Raw genomic sequence first — 21,671 nt, 5'->3', positions numbered from 1 at the left:
ATAAACACACTGCTTCTGTCCCTTTAGCAAGTCACCCCACCTACTAATGCACTAAATCCTATCATCTTTCATTACTTAAGGATAAGGTTCAAACGATTGTGTTCTCTCTCTCCAGCATCAACAAATTTCCCCTTGCTATCACTGCTATGAGAACACAGACATGCTGTCTTATCTCCTATATCTTTTAAAAATCCCACTCTCTAGCCACCAATTCCTTTATTGTTCTTGTTCCTCTCTACAGCAAAACTCCCCAAAAGAGCTCTCTCTACTATTTCCGATTCCTCCCTTTCCTTTTTTTCTTGAGCCCACTTCAGACTTCCAGCTCCACCACTGCACTAAAAGTGCTCCTGTCAAGGTCACCAACACCAGCAATCTGTTCCTGCATTGCTAAATCTAGTGGTTAATGATCAATCAATCCTCATCGAATTTGACTCCTAAGCAACAACTGACACAATCAATACTTCTTTTATTTTTTTTAATCTTTATTGGAGTATAATTGCTTTACAATGGTGTGTTAGTTCCTGCTGTATAACGAAGTGAATCAGCTATATGTATACATATATCCCCATATCCCCTCCCTCTTGCGTCTCCCTCCCACCCTCTCTATCCCACCCCTCTAAGTGGTCACAAAGCACCGAGCTGATCTCCCCTTGAAATCCTTTCTTTAGTTGGATTCTGGGATATCACTTTCCTCCTGGTTTTCCCCCTACTTCACTGGCCAGTTAGTCTCAATTTCTTTGGCTGGCTTTTTCTCATCCTCTTCTAATTGTGGGAGTATTCCCCGGGTTAATCTCTTCTTTTTCCTAGAAACATACTCCCCTAGTAGTCTCTTCCAGCTGCCTGGCTTTAAATATCATACATATATTGATGACTTCCAAATGTATGTATCCAAACCTAACCATGCCAGTGAGCTCCAGATTAGTATATCTGCTAGGTTACTTACCACCTCCACTAGATATCTAATAGGAAAATCGAACAATATGTATGAAACTGAACGGCTGATCCTCCCTGCACTCTCCCAAAAATCTGTGTCTGCCACAATTTCCTTATGTTAATTAATGGCGACTCTTTGCTTCAATTTGCTTAGGCAAAAATCTTTGCAGTAATCCTTAACTTACTCCTATCCTACTGTCACACCCATCTCTAAACCATCAGAAAATTCTGCTGCCTGTACTTCCAAAATATATCCAAAATCTGACTACCTCTCTTCACTTCCACTACTATCAAGTTGGTACAAACAACCATCATCTCTCACTAGGTATTGGATTAGCCACCTAACTGGTCTCCCTGAATTCATCTTTGCCCCTCTCAAATCTGTTTTCAACACAGCATCAAGAGTACTCTTCAAAAGGTAAATCAGATGAAGTCATCTGGCTTCTCATCTCACTTAGAATGAAAGTCAAAGTTCTTGCAATGACTTACAAAGCCCTACATGATCTGGCGTCTTACTACTTCTTTGACCTCAGGAAATTTGCCTGTTTTTTGTTTGTTTCTTTAACTGCTGTTGCCTCTGGCACACATAGAAGTGCCTGGAACACAAAAATTAATTGAATAAATTAGTTGATGAACTAAAATATCAAGTCCCCATTTTCACACTTCTTTATGCAGTGGAGTCTCTTTCCTAACAGAACTCCCTAATATAAAAGTGATTAAGAGCAAAATTCAGTTGAAACAAAGTGGAAGATCCCAGATAGTCACCCATGCTCTCTGACGTTCTTCAGCAGTTCCTGAAACATTACCACAGAAATCGGGTGCTCTGGTTTTGGTATCAGGGTGATGGTGGTCTCATAGAATGAGTTTGGGAGTGTTCCTTCCTCTGCAATTGTTTGGAAGAGTTTGAGAAGGATGGGTGTTAGCTCTTCTCTAAATGTTTGATACAATGCACCTGTGAAACCATCTGGTCCTGGACTTTTGTTTGTTGGAAGATTTTTAATCACAATTTCAATTTCATTACTTGTGATTGGTTTATTCATATTTTCTATTTCTTCCTGGTTCAGTCTGGGAAGGTTATACCTTTCTAAGAATTTGTCCATTTCTTCCAGGTTGTCCATTTTATTGGCAAAGAGTTGCTTGTAGTAGTCTCTTAAGATGCTTTGTATTTCTGCGGTGTCCATTGTAAATTACAGACCAATTTACAATGAATATAGATGCAAAAATCCCCAACAAAATACTAGCAAACAGAATCCAACAACACATTAAAAGGATCACACACCATGATCAAGTGGGACTTATCCCAGGGATGCAAGGATTCTTCAACATACGTAAATCAATCAATGTGAAACACCATATTAACAAATTGAAGAATAAAAACCAAATGATCATCTCAATAGATTCAGAAAAAGCTTTTGACAAAATTCAACACCCATTTATGATAAAAACTCTCCAGAAAGTGGGCATAGAGGGAACCTACCTCAACATAATAAAGGCCATATACAACAAACCCACAGCAAACATCATTCTCAATGGTGAAAAACTGAAAGCATTTCCTCTAAGATCAGGAACAAGACGAGGATGTCCACTCTCGCCACTATTATTCAACATAGTTTTGGAAGTCCTAGCCACAGCAATCAGAGAAGAAAAAGAAATAAAAGGAATATAAATTGGAAAATAATAAGTAAAACTGTCACTGTTTGCAGATGACATGATACTATACATAGAGAATCCAAAAGATGCCACCAGAAAACTAGAGCTAATCAATGAATTTGGTAAAGTTGCAGGATACAAAATGAATGCACAGAAATTCTTGCACTCCTATACACTAACAACGAAAGATCAGAAAGAGAAATTAAGGAAATAATCTCATTCACCATTGCAACAAAAAGAATAAAGTACCTAGGAATAAACCTACCTAAGGAGGTAAAAGACCTGTACTCAGAAAACTATAAGACGCTGATGAAAGAAATTAAAGATGATACAAACAGATGGAGAGATATACCATGTTGTTGGATTGGAAGAATCAATATTGTGAAAATGTCTATACTACCCAAAGCAATCTACAGATTCAATGTAATCCCTATCAAATTACCAGTGGCATTTTTTACAGAACTAGAACAAAAAATCTTAAAATTTGTATGGAGACACAGAAGACCCTGAATAGCCAAAGCAGTCTTGAGGGGAAAAAACAGAGCTGGAGGAATCAGTCTCCCTGACTTCAGACTATACTACAAAGCCACGGTAATCAAGACAATATGGTACTGGCACAAAAACAGAAATATAGAACAATGGAACAGGATAGAAAGCCCAGAGATAAACCCACGCACCTATGGTCAAAACTAATCTATGACGAAGGAGGCAAGGATATACAATGGAGAAAAGACAGTCTCTGCAATAAGTGGTGCTGGGAAAACTGGACAGCTACATGTAAAAGAATGAAATTAGAACACTCCCTAACACCCTACACAAAAATAAACTCAAAATGGATTAGAGACGAAAATGTAAGACCGGACACTATAAAACTCTTAGAGGAAAACATAGGAAGAACACTCTTTCACATAAATCACAGCAAGATTTTTTTTGATCCACCTCCTAGAGGAATAGAAATAAAAACAAAAATAAACAAATGGGGCCTAATGAAACTTAAAGCTTTGCACAGCAAAGGAAACTACAAACAAGACGAAAAGACAACCCTCAGAATGGGAGAAAATACTTGCAAACCAATCAACGGACAAAGGATTAATCTCCAAAATATATAAACAGCTCATGCAGCTCAATATTAAAGAAACAAACAACCCAATCCAAAAATGGGCAGAAGACCTAAATGGACATTTCTCCAAAGAAGACATACAGGTGGCCAAGAAGCACATGAAAAGCTGCTCAACATCACTAATTATTAGAGAAATGCAAATCAAAACTACAATGAGGTATCACCTCACACCAGTTAGAATGGGCATCATCAGAAAATCTACAAACAACAAATGCTGGAGAGGGTGTGGAGAAAAGGGAACCCTCTTGCACTGTTGGTGAGAATGTAAATTGATACAGCCAGTATGGAGAACAGTATGGAGGTTCCTTAAAAAACTAAAAATAGAATTACCATATGACCCAGCAATCCCACTACTGGGTATATACCCAGAGAAAACCATAATTCAAAAAGACACATGCACCCCAATGTTCATGGCAGCACTATTTACAATAGCCAGGTCATGGAAGCAACCTAAATGCCCATCAACAGATGAATGGATAAAGAAGAGGTGGTACATATATACAATGGAATATTACTCAGCCATAAAAAGGAACAAAATTGAGTTATTTGTAGTGAGGTGGATGGATCTAGAGACTGTCATACAGAGTGAAGTAAGTCAGAAAGAGAAAAACAAATATCGTATATTAACACATACATGTGGAACCTAGAAAAGTGGTACAGATGAACCAGTTTGCAGGGCAGAAATAGAGAGACAGATGTAGAGAACAAATGTATGGACACCAAGGGGGGAAAGCTGGGGGCGGGTGGTGGTGGTGGTGGTGGTGGGATGAATTGGGAGATTGGGATTGACATATATACACTAGTATGTATAAAAGATAACTAATAAGAAACTGCTGTATAAAAAAGAAATAAAATAAAATTCAAAAAAAAGAAAAAGAAATCTGGTGCTCTATTTGGCATAGTTTTTAACACATTGAGTCTATTTTCTTTATTTTTGAGTGGAAATTAAAGACCAGAAAGTTAAATTACCTTCCTAAGATTACAATGGGATCACTGGCAAAGCCTTGAAAAGAACCTGGTGTGTGTATTTTCAACCCATTGCTCTAATATACCACATTGCTTCTCTGTAAAAAAGGATAATTAATAAACCTATCAACCACATTAGCTCCTCAAAGGCTTATTAATTTCTTAAGGAAAGGAAATGTCTTTCTTCATCTTTGCACCACTCCAATGTCAAGCAGTGCCTGGCAAATAGTCAGTACTCCATAAGAATTGTTCTTACTGACATAATGGTTATACTCCAATGTGTAGAGTGACCACCTATCCCCATCCGATACCTACTTTGTTCTCCTGGAAAATTCTATTCAACCTTCAAAGCCCAATGCGCATAGCAACTCCTCTGTCAAGTCCTTCCTCATAAGTCAAGGCAGAATTATCGGTACCTTCTCTAAATTACATCGATGTCTCGTATTAAATTACTTCATATCTAACATATTGTATTCCTCTTGTTTGCTTACATGCTTCTCTCTCGAGCAGAGATCACGCTGTACTCATCTTACACATAACACTTAGCACAGCATCAGGCACACAATAGGCATGGAATACTTTTTTTTCCTACTGAATTAAACTGTATTAAACAGGATTTGAGAGTGAGGTTTGAGAAAATATCGGTATTATTATCTGTATTTTATGGAAGTTTAAGCAGACATATGCTTTCTTTCACATCACCATATGTTTTATCAGTTAAACTAGATTCTTATCAAACTCATCATATCTGAAACCTATCAGTTATTTCTCTTTAATGACTTTTGCATTATTAATTAATTCTAATTTTCGTTTCTCTTCTGCTAATCTTTACTTGGCATTTACAATTTGAATATCAATCATTTGATTTGGGTCTTCACTCTTACAAATATTTTAAAAATCATGTTTATACAATTTTTAACTACTGGAAACCACTACAAAATAGAATAAAAGCAGGAAAAAATATTAGCAAATGTTAAGCATGCTTTCCTAAATCAATATCTTTTCATAATAAGACAATGAGTTTTAAAGGGTTCTATCAGTTATAATTCATAAAACTAAATAGTTATAGTTTTTTTCTGAACAAATTTAAAAGCTTTCCAACACCTAACGCAGTCAAGGCTATTATTAATAAATAAAATGTAAATTCAAACATAGAATGGTGGCATTATGTACTTCTAATACTAGTTACTTAATATAATTAAAATTGTGTGAGGTAATCAAGCTGATATTAAAAGTCTTGCATCATGGGGAAATTCACACTTAAATACAATCTTAATTTCATATAAAGTCTATCAAAAGGGAATCTGCAGGGGAGGGGGTGAAGGGGAATGGGCATTTGGTTGTACAACATATTTTCCTTTTCTGTGTAGTTCTCAAGGTAGCTTAATATTAAACAAAAAGTACCTACACTAGCCCTTCTAATTTTCTAGCGTTAGAAGTATTTAATTAATAGAATCTGTTCCTCGATGTGCGATTTAAACAAAATAGCTTAATATTATAAAGGTGGGTTGGATTAAAAGAAAAGGATACACAATTTACGAGCCTACCTGAAATATAACAAATCTTGACTGAAGGCACCACACAAAAGTGTCAAGTGCATGAAGTGGGGGTAGACAACAGAGGAGCAAAAGAGAAAGAGATGGGGAACAGGAAAGCCTCAGTGGGAAGCAGAGAGATACAGAGAAAAAGAGGAAGAACAGAGAGGGAGACAGAGCATGTGGTGGGGGCATATGAACCAGCTCAGCAAAAGGGTAATAAAAGAAGCAAAGTGCAATGACAAGTAATTTTTCCAAATATAGCTAAGTATAATTGGATCACAGAAACAACTGCAGTTGTCTCAAAATAAATTAGATGCAGACTATTTAGCCAGCATTTAGTTTATTTTTGTTTACTACTTCATTCAAATAAATCTGTCAAAGTGAATGTCAAACTTCTCAATCAATAGAAGTTAACCAATGGTCAGAATATGCTATTGATACCTACATTTGAATATACTTGCCTGGCCTGTAATTCAAAATCAAAGTTGTCTTATTTAAAGATGGTACACATTTTCACTACAAATAAATGTATTCCAATATAGCAGTTTGGTAATATCAACACCACATTGTTGATATGCATTCATTTCAGTTTTTAATAAATAAGCAGAAAAGGGAAAAATTTTATACAGCATACCTTAAAAAGCATTTATTATTTTATATAATATTTGCAAACAAATATTTAAATCAGAGATCTTAATTCATTATTCTTACTGACATTTTGGAGATGGAAAGTTTTCTTTAGAAATTTTTATTTTGTGCTAGTGGCCATTTTACACTATAATGGAATCCCTCTTTTGTGCAGAGTAGCATTGCATATGACAGAAAATAAAGATAAATCAACTAGGAGACTGCTTGCTATATTTTGATATGAACATTTTAAAAAAATGTTTTGCATCTATTGGATATAGTAATCACTTAAGTAGCCTGTCAAAAGTTTTCTCAAGTAATGAATTGTCCTATTAGATTCCATTAAAACGTCAGTCTTGAGAAATTTCTTGAAAGGACTGTTACACGTTAAATGCTTATTTCCAGCTTGTAAAGATTCTGGAAGGCTATGTGATCTGGGTAAGGCATGCATATCAAAAGGAGATAGTAAATGAATGACTAGTTTAATTTTATTTGAATTTTAATGCAAATATAAAGATGAAGCATAAAGCATAAAAAAAGTCAACACCCTAGAAAATTTGATGGTGTTGTTAGGAAAATGTTATGGGGAAATGAATGTTGTTATAAAGTAAATAAAGGGTTTTTTTCACATTTTTTAGGCATTAAGCATGATCTACCTAATGCATAAGATTATATTCACAATATTTTTTGATATGTACTCTGAGAGTGCATGGTGGATGATCACTGAAGATGGAATACAGTAAGACAACTTAGTTAACAGTTTCCTTTTTTCATTTTTATTACATAAACATTATAGCCATACTAATGAAATTCTACTTTAAAATTTTTTTTACAAACTGTTGCCCCCCAAACTTCTAATATATCCTTATTTCTTTCTAGTTCTATATGCATATCTCATTTTAACATAGCAGACATAACTTTTAATTCAGCTTCTAAAATAAGTTTACATTATAGCCTGGATAATTTTCCTTGTTACCATAGCCTCCATAATTATCAAAACTTCAAATAGATTTTAGTGATATGGTAACTAATTTTTAACAACCTGTTTTCTAGGGAGAAAACAGGTCCTGCTTTGTAACATTTGTCTACTTCCATAGTGCAAATACTTTCACTTAAGCCAATTTTGAACTACCAACAGTATGTCACTGAATGCGGAATTGGGAAGAGATGCACACAACTGGTTCTCACAAGTTGGTATCAACCAGCTCCAGCACATTACTTTTGTAGAGCTGAGTTTTCTCCAGTTTTGCACTATTATAACCCTTACAATGAATACTTTTGGCAGGCATAATTGGTTCTCTACCCAACAATTACCTCCTATCCCCTTAGAACTGTGAACTCAAAGCCAATCTTGATAATTCTAACTCCATTGCCAGCGATTATTTAGGAACTGGCATGAGTAACAATTATGGCCCAAAAAACACATGAAGAAGTATAAAGAGGAGGCTTCTAGAAAAGTTTCTCTCAGTTTCAGAAGGGTATTTGAGTACAGGATGCTTAAAATTGTTATATCCCTCTTGTAAACACAAGGGGACAATACTCAGAACAAAATCTTAGTGGATGTTGTTGTATACCACCCGTATGAACCCCTCAGAACTGCACTCATTCCTCAAGCTGCCCCAAGTGTTGCATGCTCAGTGCTCATAGCTGAGTCCTTTACCCGAGAAGTTATGCTCCCTCCCCAGGGGGCAGCCATATGGAGCCCTCCTGGCCCCTGCCTCAGTTAGGTCATCTCTGAAGATCTACACCAGCTTCAAACTCCTGTGGGATTGGTTGAGGTATCTGTTCACAATTTTACTTCCTCTTCAAAGTCTTTCTGTCCTTATTCCTTCACAGGTGTTGTTACTAATTTATCAAGTTCTAACAGTGGTAATTACAGCAGTCCCCAAACAGACAGATTTGGCATTTGGAAGAACTAATATTCCTTGGCCTGTGGGATTAAGTACTATCATAATGGGGACTTTCCTGACGGTCCAGTGGTTAGGACTCCACACTTCCACTGCAGGGAGCACGGGTTCGATCCCTGGTCGGGGAACTAAGATCCCACATGCCGCGTGGTGCGGCCTAAAAAACAAACAAACAAACAAAAACTATCGTAATGGGCCAACTGGAAACCTCTGAAAATACCCTCCCCAACTGGTAAAGATTAAATAAAAAATAAGGATGAATCATCCTGCATCCTTATTTTTTATTTAACACATTACATCCCTGTTTTATTTCATTTTATATTTTATTGAAGTATAATTGACTTGCAATATTGTATTAGTTTCAGGTGTACAACATAGTGATTCAATATTTTTATATATTACAAAATGATCAACACAGTCTCATTACCATCTGTCACCATACAAAATTATTACAGTATTTTTGACTATATTCCACATAACACTCTATGAAGAAGAAAATTACGCAACCGAACCCTGCCTGAGTTCCAGACTCGCAAAATCATGATAAAGGAAGAACTTCTGGCTCAGTGGCTTGAAGTGTCAACTAGTTCTTGTTACAAAAAACCAAGTAGAAGCCTGGATGAGACTGTCAAAAACAACAATTGCATGACTGTGGAAATCAAACAAAGCCACATTAAAAAATTGAGAAAAATGCTAGAGTTTCAGAAAATAACAACAGAAGTCGGTTACCTTCTTACCTGGAGCTGCTCCCACAGCCCCCTTCTGTTATACATACATAAAGGATCAATAGTTTCAGCAGCACAAGGCTGGCTGGGAAAACCAGCAGCTTTGCTACTTGATTTGGGGTGGGGTGAAAACCCATGGCTCTGTCAGCTAGAAGAAGCAAACCCAATAGGAAACAAAGAGAGAACCAACAGCTTAGCTAGCCTAAGATTGCAGTCGCACATACAGTGAATAGCAGACCAGCCAGAATTTGACAGGGAAGCCCTGGAAATGAGAGACCCACAGAAAAAAAACTTGATAAACTCTCCACACATATCATACTGACTAGGAAATTATACCATGTTCAGGGTAGATCCTGAGATATTCCAGTAGAAAGTAAAATCCAAGCAAGTGACTTGAAAACTGGCTGAACTCCGAATGTGTCCCCAACACTATATACAGATTGATTAGCAGAGGGTGAAAGCCTTAAAAGCTGAGAATATTTGAGCACAATTTCTGTCCAAATCTCTAGCTGGCAATTAGACTATGCAGACACAGCAGCGACCCATCGGAAGGTAAGCCTCTTATCACCAGAAGAAACTGCAAAGACATATGCAAAGTACTGAGAGAGAGGGAAAAACTCTGTCAACCAAGAATTCTATATCCAAAGAAATTATTCTCCAAAAATAAAGGTGAAATTTTAAAACTTTCCCAGATGAAAGCAAAACAAAAATAGGCATATGTCTTTGATACCACAGGATCCAAGTACCTAGCTTAGTGGCTGGAACTGGCTCCTTAAATTTGCTGAATCAAATAAATAAAAAGATATAATTTATTGTCACTTATTATTTCTTTGAAAAAATACATAAAGTTTAAAATTAGAAACACATATTTCCTGTTTCCTCAGTAAAATTTGGAGACTTGCCCCCTCTACTATCTCAAGAATAGGATATGAGGCCCAAATTCTAGGTTAATCAAAACCTAGGTACCCTTAATAACAAAGCGAAGGGCAATGGTCCCATGGGAAATAAATTTTTTCTTTAAAAAATTCTCAACATGTATAGAGTAGGATATGCTGAAATAAAGTGGCTTTTACAATCATCTGTAAGAAAAAAATTTAAACTCGATTGAACTGCTGACTCTTTGAACATTGTGTGCACATTCACGCATACACACACACACTTCTGAATATGTGTACTATTGTGTAAGATATAATCATATCTATTTTTTTTAATTTTTGAATTTTATTTTACTTATTTTTTATACAGCAGGTTCTTATTAGTTAACTATTTTATACACATCAGTGTATACATGTCAATCCCAATCTCCCAATTCATCCCACCACCACCACCGCCCCCGCCACTTTCCCCCCTTGGTGTCCATACGTTTGTTCTCTACATCTGTGTCTCTATTTCTGCCCTGCAAACTGGTTCATCTGTACCATTTTTCTAGGTTCTACATATATAATCATATCTAAAATGCATTTGGTTTGAAGAGACTGAAATGTATTCCATTCATACTCATTTATTCTAAACCTAGAATTTTAGCATCCTTTTATTCTCTTTTAGTTTCCTTTTTTTGATGTCCTTCATCTTACATACAGTCTAACTTTTCTTATCATCTTGATCATTCATTACAGTTCACAGTTTTCATGATCTTACTATTTTATTCAACAATCCATTCCATGAATTAAGGTAATTATATATTTCAAGATTTGGACAAAAGTATCAGGAGCATCTTAGATCCCTATGAAATGAAACCTTCACTTATATTTCATTAGATCCTCTGTTGAAAGAGTTAACAACATTCTTGCACTCTAGGATTCCACGCTTATTGTGTCAGGCTGACTTTATTTGCTCCTGAAAGAGATCTTTACCAACCTAAACCCTACAAAAAGAGGCAGATAGGCAGTACCAGGGAGAATGGGGTTAAGGATGGCAATAATTTGAGCTGCCCTTTCGCTTTGAAACACATCTCCCCATATCCCAAGTAATTTCTCAAGAAGCCCTTCTCATGGATACATCCTAGAAAGGAAAACAGACAGACAGCTCCAAGTTCAAGCTAACAAAAACAAAAGTCCAACCTACATACAATTTTCTTGGATGAGTCAGCTAGCACAAATGCAGTCAAATTTTCAGCACAGTTCTTTCTCCTGTTCTACAAAGCTGCAATTCTAGGGTGATAGGAAATGCTTTCATAGTTCATGTTTCATACTCTAGTACTATAATTAATGATATTTAATATAGTTTAGTTGAATGATATAAAGAATGAATGAATGAATGAATCTACTGTATACTTCTCAAAATATTGAAATAGACTTAGATTCAACCTTTCTGCTATTTCAATGCTTTTATAAGTCAAATAAAATTGGTTTGTAAAACATTTGTAACACCATTAGGGTATTTGCTCTGATATGCCTCTTACCAATTAATAGCAATATGTCCTTCACAAAGCTTTGTATTTTTCTATTCATTGAACCAATTGCATCATTAAAATTTTAAAGCTATTCTAAATAGCAATATCTAGGCATCATCTACTATATTCTAGTTCAATTTAACAGAGACTTCAGCGTAAGTTAAAGGTTAACGTTTCCTATTTACCAAACTAACTTCAACAACTAGTCTATAATTTAACTCTGCTTTTAATTTTTCATCCAGCTAGCTAAACACCCTCTCAAATATCCCACAAACTGAAATCTTAAAGATTTTTCCCTTGATATATACTAGATATGTTTCTTGGATACTAAGTTTTCCATTAAAAACAATCCTTTTTCTTTAGGCAAATACTTAACATAGTGTTTTATCCATAATTAACAAGGAAATATTTTTGCAACTAGAAGGAATTACTATCTTAAACATTTTACATGTTGCAATTTATCAAGAAACAAAAAACTCTCCTTTATTCCCATTTGTAAATCTACCTTCTGGCTATGCACTTACAAATTAACTTTGAGTTAGTTTAGCTTCTTAAACTGCTTAGATATCTATCAGGTGTATTGTGGCATTTACCAAAATAAATTACAGAGAGATTAAAAAGTTAAAGTTTAAAAAAATAAATAATAAAAACATGAGAAAGTGTACAGTTAAATATTCAACTGATTTGGGGATGAATAAAGAGTTTCTAGGGATAAAAGGAATGGGAAAAAAATCACCAAATATGCAAAGACTTAGCTATACTAAATTCAGTATTTCCAAATGACCAAAGAAAATTAGCAGCTAAACATCAAAATGGGAAATACATTTGGAACAGATGACGGTTAAATGGGTTAAATTATAACCATACAAAAATATCTTATAAACCAATAAGAGCAAAACTAATTAATACCCAATAGGACCATGGGCAGAAGAAATAAAAGCAACAAACAAGACAATTCATAGAAGAATATATCAAACACCAATAAACATACAAAACATTCATCTTCACAATCAAATTCAAATTAAAATGACAGATACTATTTTTTGTGGTCTATTCAAATGGCAAAAATTTGGTGTATCAAGACTGAAAACTCAAGCACATCTGACAGGAGAATGGAGTGTTATAACCTTTCTGGAGAGCAGGTTGGTAATCTGAATTAAAAGCTTAAAAGAATCAAAGCACAAATATGTATTTGTGAAATACTCAGAAAACAGGCAAAAAATTATGTATAAAGATAGCCATTATAATATTATTTATACCAGCCACTGGAAACAACTGCAATGACCCCAGATAGATGAATAGTTTATGGTACAGCCTTATGATAGAACATCAGTGCAGCCATTTAAAACATTTCTGAAGAACATCTAAAGGCTTGGAGAAAAGTTAATGGTATGATATCAACTGAAAAAAATCAGAATACAAAATTATATAGTATGATACCAATTTTGTAAATATGTAAAATACACATGCATCGGAAAAAGGGAAGAAAATACAACAAAATGTTAGCAATAGCTATATATGGGGGAAAGGATTGTGGATAGCTTGTATTTCATTCTTTACACTGAGCAATTTTTCAGATGTCCTATAGTAAACATATTGTTCCTTTTAAAAGGAAACACACAAAAAATGTTATTTTTACAACTATAGCTAATAGGTATTTTTAAATATGCCATCAAGTGATGCAAGAACATTTTCAGAAACAAAGCAAAAACCAATTCTTAAAAATGTCAATAGACTTTTCTACTACATGAATTACCAAAGATATTCACTTTTTACAACTTGAAATTTTCTTCACATAACCAGCATCATTAAAGAACTTAAAAGTAGTAATGTCTAACAATTAAATGTCTACTCAGAAATACAACCTAAAAAGAAAACCCTTATCTAATCAATTACAGGAAAATGTGTGATTAGAAAATAGTGCTTACCTTTTTCACTTACACTCTCACTTTCAATCTCAACATCATCGCAACTTGTATATTCAGGTGTAGAAGCTAATTCCTCCTCTGAACTGCTCAATGAAACCTGGCGCATTTTACCTCCTTTCTTTGATTTATGAGGCTTTGGTGGTGGAGGTCTCACTGACTCTGACTGGTCAGAACTGAGAGAATCGTTCCTTAACATTGTGTCCATTTTTTCACGTTTTGTTTTCCTTACAGCAGAGCTAGGATCTAAGTGCTGTTGTTTCCTTAGCGAGTCAGTACGTCTCATGTCTGGTCTATCAATGGGTATTGGACTCCTCCGGGGGGTAGGAGGACTATGGTTTGTGGTCCTTTGTGGATAAGAACTTGGTCCCTGAGCCTCTCGAGTTCTTTCCATTGAATAAGATCGCTGATTTTCCATGGCAGCTCTACGTTCAGATACAGATCTTTGCCTTGATGGTCGTTCCATCCTTAGCATAGAAATCCTGGAGTCTTCCAGTTCAGAATTTGCTAAAGAAACATCACTGTGCCTTCTCTCATGCCTGGCTCGTGACACTTCAGCATGGATACGCATTTGTTCTTCATACGGTTGTGGCTTTACTGGATAACGGGCCAAATTCGGATCACTTCGATAGCGTGCCTGGTATTCCTCCTCTCTCCTTTGTCTTTCATATTCATCTCTGCCCTCCGCATCCTCATCATCTACAATATATTCTTTGGAATGTCTATGACTTCTCCTGTTGGAGTCCCTATAATTTATATGATCAGACTCTTCGTAAAACTGAGGTTCACGCTGAGACCTCCTATCAGCATAATCTGATGGAGATCTAGGCATCGCGCTGTCCGAAGTAGCATACTGTGAATATTCTTCTCTTTCTTCCCTTTGGTCGTATCTTCTATTCTGATCTCTGGACACCGATGGACTTCTTTTCCTAAGTAACCAAAGAAAAAGAATAAGGAAAAGAGCAGAATTTAGGCAATTTCACATTTTACTGATTCACTGGCAGGTTGATGGATAAATTCAAATACTTCTTTTGCTCCTTTTTTTAAAAAATTTCATTTTAAAATCACACCATAACAAAAGTTTTACTAATATTCATTTTATTCAGTTCAAATAGGAAATTTAAAAGGTACTTTTAATATGCTTCTTAAATGCCTGGCACGCCCATATGGAATATACATTGGCCCTGAAATTAGATAATCAACATCATACTCTACTGCAGCAAAAGAACCTTTACTCTAATTTCTTTGCTTGGCTCAATACACTGAAACTATCTCCCAATTGTTATTCAGAAGCTTAGAAAAATTCCACCTTCCTTTCTCTCTATTCCTGACACCTTGATTTCATAGTCACTTGAAAACGTGATGAAGCCAAACTGATTCAGCTCAAGAGTTGAATGCTTTCAACTGAAACTAAGGGTTGGCTCTTAAAAATCATTTTTCATTCAACATCTACCTAGATCACTCCTAGTATCGGTTCATCTAAATCTTCATCTTATCATTATCTCTCCAATCCTTTACTGCTCTAACTTGAGATAATCAATTTAAATAAATACCAACTGTAATGATTTGTTCATTTAAAAAAGTCACAAAGATCTGCTATTTTTATTCCATCTTCATTAAATTAAGGCCAGCTCCATGACACTTCTCTGTCTTCATAGCTGACTCCTAATATGTCCTTACAGACTCAGAAGAAGAGAGTGTTTGTTAAGTTTTCAACCTGCCCCTCTAACACCAGTATAACCTGGTAGAACTTGCAATCACACATCATACTCTTTGTCAACAAAATATTCACACTGTCCTCTTCTCTGGCACAAACTCAGATAATGGCAATCACTAGCCATGAGAAGCAATGGAACTGGAATCCTGAAGATGACAGAAAAGGTTTAGAATAACTGTTACAGAGATTTTACCAGGACACATGAAATAGTGGGGTCAGTTGAAGTTAAAGATGACCAAGATTAGATAGCTCAGTTGAGAATTTCTTAGACAATATTTTTTTTGATTCCAAAAGAAAGAGCAGAGAAAGGATACACATGGAGTGACCCAACCCAGCTGCATCATCATTCTCCTCTCAATCCTTTTTTGTATCACCTAGTCCCTTTCCCCCATATCTGGAATGCAGTCTGCCAATGCATCAGTTAGGGTTTGTTAACAGAAACAAAAGTCACTCTAGGTTTTCCAGGGAGTCGGGGTTTCAATATAGAAATCAAAACTACACAACTGTTGAACCTGCTAAGGAATGAACGTCAGAGAAGATAATGCTGTTCTTAGTCTGGAGAATCAAAGACAGGGTTCTCAAAATGGTCATTAGGAAACTGCTGTGAATTCCAAAAGTCTTGAGGAATTTGCCACCAATTACCTCAGCTGCCTACAGCATTAGGGTGGTCAATTAAAAGGAGTTTCATCTAGGAGCCCTAAGACTTTCATATCTGCCTATCTGCCTGCCAACAACTCTGCTCGACAATCATGGTTTCTTTAACTCTTCTACCTTTCAAATCTCACACATGTGCATTGTTAGGGTTGACTCTAACCTAGAGCCATAAAGGGGAAAGTATTGCAGTAAATGAAGGAGCTGGCCTGTTCCCTTAAATGTCTTATGATTAAGCAAGTGTATGTGCTTTTTTTTTACATTTACATATAAAACATTTAGGACTTAATTACAAATCTTTTAGGTTACAATTGTTACACAACACCATAGATTCCTACAGTTTAAAATATACAATCAAAACAGAGCACTCAAAATAAATTATACAGTATTAACCTACATAATATCCTATTTATGTGTCTGTTATGCATAATTCATTTTACTTTTTGTCATTATTTTTATACATATGAATAAAGAAAAAATAGTATGGTAGCAATGTATCATGAAAAGAACACTAAAGTTAAGGGATCTGGGTTTCTTAGTCCTACTTCTGCTATTAACCAGTTACTTGAACCTATAAAGCCATTTAATCTTTGAGAGTCTGTGCTTTAAAGCGAGAGACATAGATTATACACATTAACTCAAATATTATTTTAACAAATATGTATTAGGTAAGAACTAAATGCCACACACTATAATATAGATTAGGAATACAGGAATGATTAAGAGATGACCCTTATAAGAAGTTGAATGATTCTAAAACCCTCTTCCATTTCTTAGAGATTATGATCTTATACTATTGATACCACAACTTCATCAAGTTAATATGCCTAAATGAAAGCTTAAAGCATCGCAAAAAATAATAAGGATGCTCTTTTCAAGATGTAATTAACTGACTAGCGCCAATTTTCAATATACTCACATCTCATTAACTAGCCACTTAGTACTAACTATACCAAAAATATATATACTAACTGAGATAAGTGAGAATTTCTCTAGGGAACTCTAAAGAATAAGCAATTAAATTAGTTCCTTCTCAAACTGACCATCTAACCTCCATTAGATTAGATGTAGAATTTATGTTAGGAATTCAAATGCATTTCAGTATGTTTAAAATAATATAACAATTTTTTCCAATCTAAGTTAATAAATATATTTTCTCTAAAAATGTGTTATTCATAAATCTAATTTAATATAAAGAAATTGATACTGTTTCAAGAGTAAGGCTAGTGTTTCTCAGATTTATATGGTACATAAGAAAAGGATTTTTTAAATTTAATTTAGAGATTGCTTAATTAAATAAATTTAAATTTCCTTAAAATGCAGTGTGGACTGAGTAGGAAACTTTATAGCTATATATAAGCATATGAATTTTGGAAACATAAAAAAGGAAGTAAAATGTGATTTGCTACATGAAAGCGGTATTACTTCATTACAATAGGCTAGTAAGAGCAGCTGTGTTTCCCCAGCATATTACTACTCATCCTACAGACAATTACCTAACTAGTGTTCTGTGTTGTCCACTAGACTTCAAATTTTGAACCAAAAAGGACTATGTCTAACACACCTTTGTATCTCCAGTATTTATTCAGTCACTCAACGAATATTTATTTAGTGCTTACTATGGGCCAGGTATGATTCTGGTTGCTGGAAATGCAACAGAGAAAAGACACATAAGGTCTCAGCCCTCAAGAAGTTCTTTCTAGTAGGGAAGACAGACAGTAAGCATATAAACAAATTAAGGTAATTTCATATAGTAACAAGTCCTATAGAAGAAAACTGAAACAGGGTAAAATTACAAAAAGTGACTGAGTGAAGCTACTTTCAATAAGGAAGTTCTTTCTAAACAAGTACATTTGAACTAAGACCTGAATAGCATAGTTACATGATATGTAGCCCATTTATGTAAAACATACAGCTTTGCTGGGGATGTTTTGGGTATTCTCATTAAGTTGCTATTCTTTTCTTTTCTTTCCCTTTTTTTTTACTCAAAGCTGTTTTATAAAATATAAATTTACTGAATTCTTAATTGTTATTTTATTGAATCAAAGATTGTCCAGGGTAGTTCATCTCTAGAACCCATCTAAAAGCAGTCCACTAAGCCTTTTTCACATGTTCCTCCCTTCCAAAAGATTTCATGCTCCCAAATGAGTAAACTGTAATTTACCATATTTGGTAAATACCTCATTATATTTTATCTCAGTTGAAAGTCAAAAGAAAAAAAAGCAGACTAAATCAGAATGAATGGACACTGGTTTTACAATATTATCAAAAATACTTACATGCCTAAGATTGTTAATACAAATTAATCTCTAAAATGTGGAGCTTAAAGCCATACAAGAAAGTGAAGTAAAAAATTTCAGAAAATGTTCAGGGAAAAATTGGGTATTTTGAAGGACGGTCAACTTAATGATGGCCTTCTTCCTCACTGCACTTCTTCCCTAGGTAATCTTACCCATTTCTATCCAGAAATGTCTATAATACTCCTTAAAAGTTAAGTTTCAAGAGAACAGGCAACCTGGGTCTAAGGAGGATGGCAGATAGTAGGTGCTCAATCTTCTGAATTAAAGAACCGAATGATTAATTCTCCCTTAGATTATCTCTACTTTTCATGGCTTGCTCTCTTCTTTTGTACTCAAACCCACTGATGTGCTAAAATAGTCTAGATCGTCTCTTTTCCCTACTACTCCCATGGCAGTAATAGGGCCTTAAGTGCAATGAAGAAACTACTTTTATTAGTAGTGTAATTTAGCTCTATTGTATGTTAATTTGGCTTTTTGTTGAACTCCAGACTATTGTTTATAAAATGACTTCCTTGGCAAAAATGTATTTTGAGTGTCAATCCCTTTAGAACTAAACATTTAGAACAAAATCTCTTTGTAAATTAGGGATTTCTAGTAATACATTTAACATCATGCTGGGTATGGACAGAAATGGGGAGAAAAAAAGCAACACTTCATCCCTGAGGAATTAACATAAATTTTTGAAAGTAAGTAGGGTAAAAGTGAATATAGTGAACCTATATAACACAGGAAATATATATTCCATTGTATTGATAAATAAAAATATTTATTCATTAAACAGTTCAATTCTAAAAGAAATTCTATTATTAATTAGACCTTAGCAAGCTATTTAAGTGCTTTTTAAAGATCATACCTTAGGAAAACTGAATCCAATATTAAATCCAGCAATCACTTTGTTCTAGAGATTATACAATTTGCCTGAAGCATGTGACTCAGACTGTAGATGCTGATTTGTACTGGATTTAAGTAAAAATAGAACACTGGTCAGGATTGCTGAAATTGGGATGACTATTGTCACTGTTCCTTAACATAATTTCTGAAATTAGGATGACTATTGTCACTGTTACTTAACTCTATGCTTTCAGGTAGAGTACCTGATAGTATATTTATTAAAGCCATGTTAGAAGCAAGGCAAGATTTTATTCTAAGAATACTCTTACCAAACAATGATGAATCTGCTATCAGTTATTCCAAAATATTCAAATACTCATCAGAACAATTTTTACCAGTCACATCATTATTTCATATATACTTTCTTTGACTTAAAATTGCTATATATTTTAGACACTATATTTTTTTCAGAAACTGAAGAAAATCCATGAAAATATAAGTACTACATCTTTAACCTTTATTTTCCCTACTGGCCTTTATAAGCAGGCCTTGGCATTTATTATTATCAAATGGAAAACATTTAATAGGAAAAAGAATATAGTGATAATCTGTACACTTCTCTGAACAATCATAAAGCATTTAACAGTATTTAACCCATAAATTTTAATTCAGAAGAACGTTGCAATTCATCTAAGATGTTATATTTCACTTAATCCTTCAAAGACCCTTAGAAATTAAAAGGCAGAATCCAGAATTATGACTTTTTTAGAATAAAATGTATTTGTGACATTATGTAGTGCCTTAATTTTTACTCCTATTCATCAATCAATCTCTAGTTCTAATATATAACAATATCGGTATTATATTCACTTTGTATTTACCTAGTATCTGTTCATCTTACTTCTCTTTATTAAAACCTAGGTTGCTACAATTATTTTCTCTTTCACCATATTATAGTGGTCTTAACTGGAACTAGTTTATAGAAAAATCACATAAAGAAATGTCCTAAATCTATTTTTTTTTTTTTTTTTTTTTTTTACTTTTGGCTGCGTTGGGTCTTCGTTGCTGTCCGCGGGCTTTCTTTAGTTGCAGTGAGCGGGCTTCTCATTGCGGTGGCTTCTCTTCTTGCAGAGCACAGGCTCTAGGCGCACAGGCTTCAGTAGTTGTGGCTCGCGGGCTCTAGAGCGCAGGCTCAGTAGTTGTGGTGCACGGGCTTAGTGGCTCCGCGGCACGTGGGATCTTCCCTGACGAGGGCTCGAACCTGTGTCCCCTACGTTGGCAGGTAGATTCTTAACCACTGCCCCATCAGGGAAGCCCCTAAGTCTACTTTAATCAGTAGCATTTCTTGTTCACTGCTTATAAGTTTTTTGTCATCTGGACTAACTATTCAATCTATTTCTAAATATTCTAGCTGTATATTCACACCCACTCCATTATAAATGTCTGATTAGGCATAATAGGGTGAGCAAGAAACTCTACCAATTAGTCTCTTTAAAATTCCATGTCTAAAAATCATATTGACTGATAGAGAAACTCCAAATAAAAAGATTCTTTCCCTATTAAAGCCACTGTTGACAATTTCCCAAAGGCAGTCTCAATTTATATACTGTATACTAATTCATGATGTTTTAAATATTAGTTTCTATTTTAATATTTACAACCTTTAACATCCTATGTGGCTTGTGTTATTAATACTACCTAGAATACTGACCATATATATTTTAAAATAATCATCAAGTTTCTGAAAATATAATCCAGTAAACACTTGAAAACATTTACAAGGACAGTGAAAGGTTACATGGAAACTTAAGTTTTAATATTCATATATTTTTAACTCTTAAGACTTATGCAATTTTTAAGAATCAAAATGACATTGAGAGAAGAGTGAAGAATTTGTAGATTACTAATTTCTGTAAATTCAAATCTATGTTATTACAATTAAGCACTATCTATATGAAAATCTCTTACTCATAATGTTTAATTAGTAGAGGTTATTAAATAATTGTCATTTTATATATAAAAGAATAGAAATGACATTTGAAGAGTCAATAATTTGAAAAAACCTCCGTTTCAAAAGCATGATGTTGCTAAATAAATTGAAATAATTAATTCAATTACACAATGCTAACCATACAGTTTAAACATAACATTGCAATCAAATTCTGAAATTTGAGGCTGTTAAGACACATTAAATCAAGGATTTAACAGAAGCACACGATCCTGTAAAACATAAAATATGTAGGTTCTATTCCTATAATTCCTACAAAAAGGAAGTTTTACAAATCAAACAATTTATATTCATCATAAAACATGAAAAAAAACCAATCTTTTTTTACATTTCACAGTATTCAACACATTTTTATATTTTTACCTTTCGCTCAACCAATGC

General features: G+C 34.5%; 1 protein-coding gene across 38 annotated transcripts in view; it reads right to left on the bottom strand.

Annotated features, from left to right (window-relative positions):
• The window catches only part of RIMS2 (regulating synaptic membrane exocytosis 2), a 607,795-nt gene that overhangs the window by 284,108 nt on the left and 302,016 nt on the right, over nucleotides 1–21,671 (bottom strand). For all 38 annotated transcript variants that reach the window (XM_068525902.1, XM_068525911.1, XM_068525907.1 and 35 more), the window contains one exon: nucleotides 13,787–14,712. In XM_068525902.1, the coding sequence (XP_068382003.1) occupies nucleotides 13,787–14,712 (926 nt within the window). The remainder of the gene's footprint in view (nucleotides 1–13,786; nucleotides 14,713–21,671) is intronic.

This window comes from Eschrichtius robustus, chromosome 17 (genome assembly GCF_028021215.1).
Source record: "Eschrichtius robustus isolate mEscRob2 chromosome 17, mEscRob2.pri, whole genome shotgun sequence".
Classification (NCBI taxonomy): Eukaryota; Metazoa; Chordata; class Mammalia; order Artiodactyla; family Eschrichtiidae; genus Eschrichtius; species Eschrichtius robustus.
Note: the sequence above shows the minus strand (reverse complement) of the source record. Positions and strands in the feature narration are given on the sequence as shown.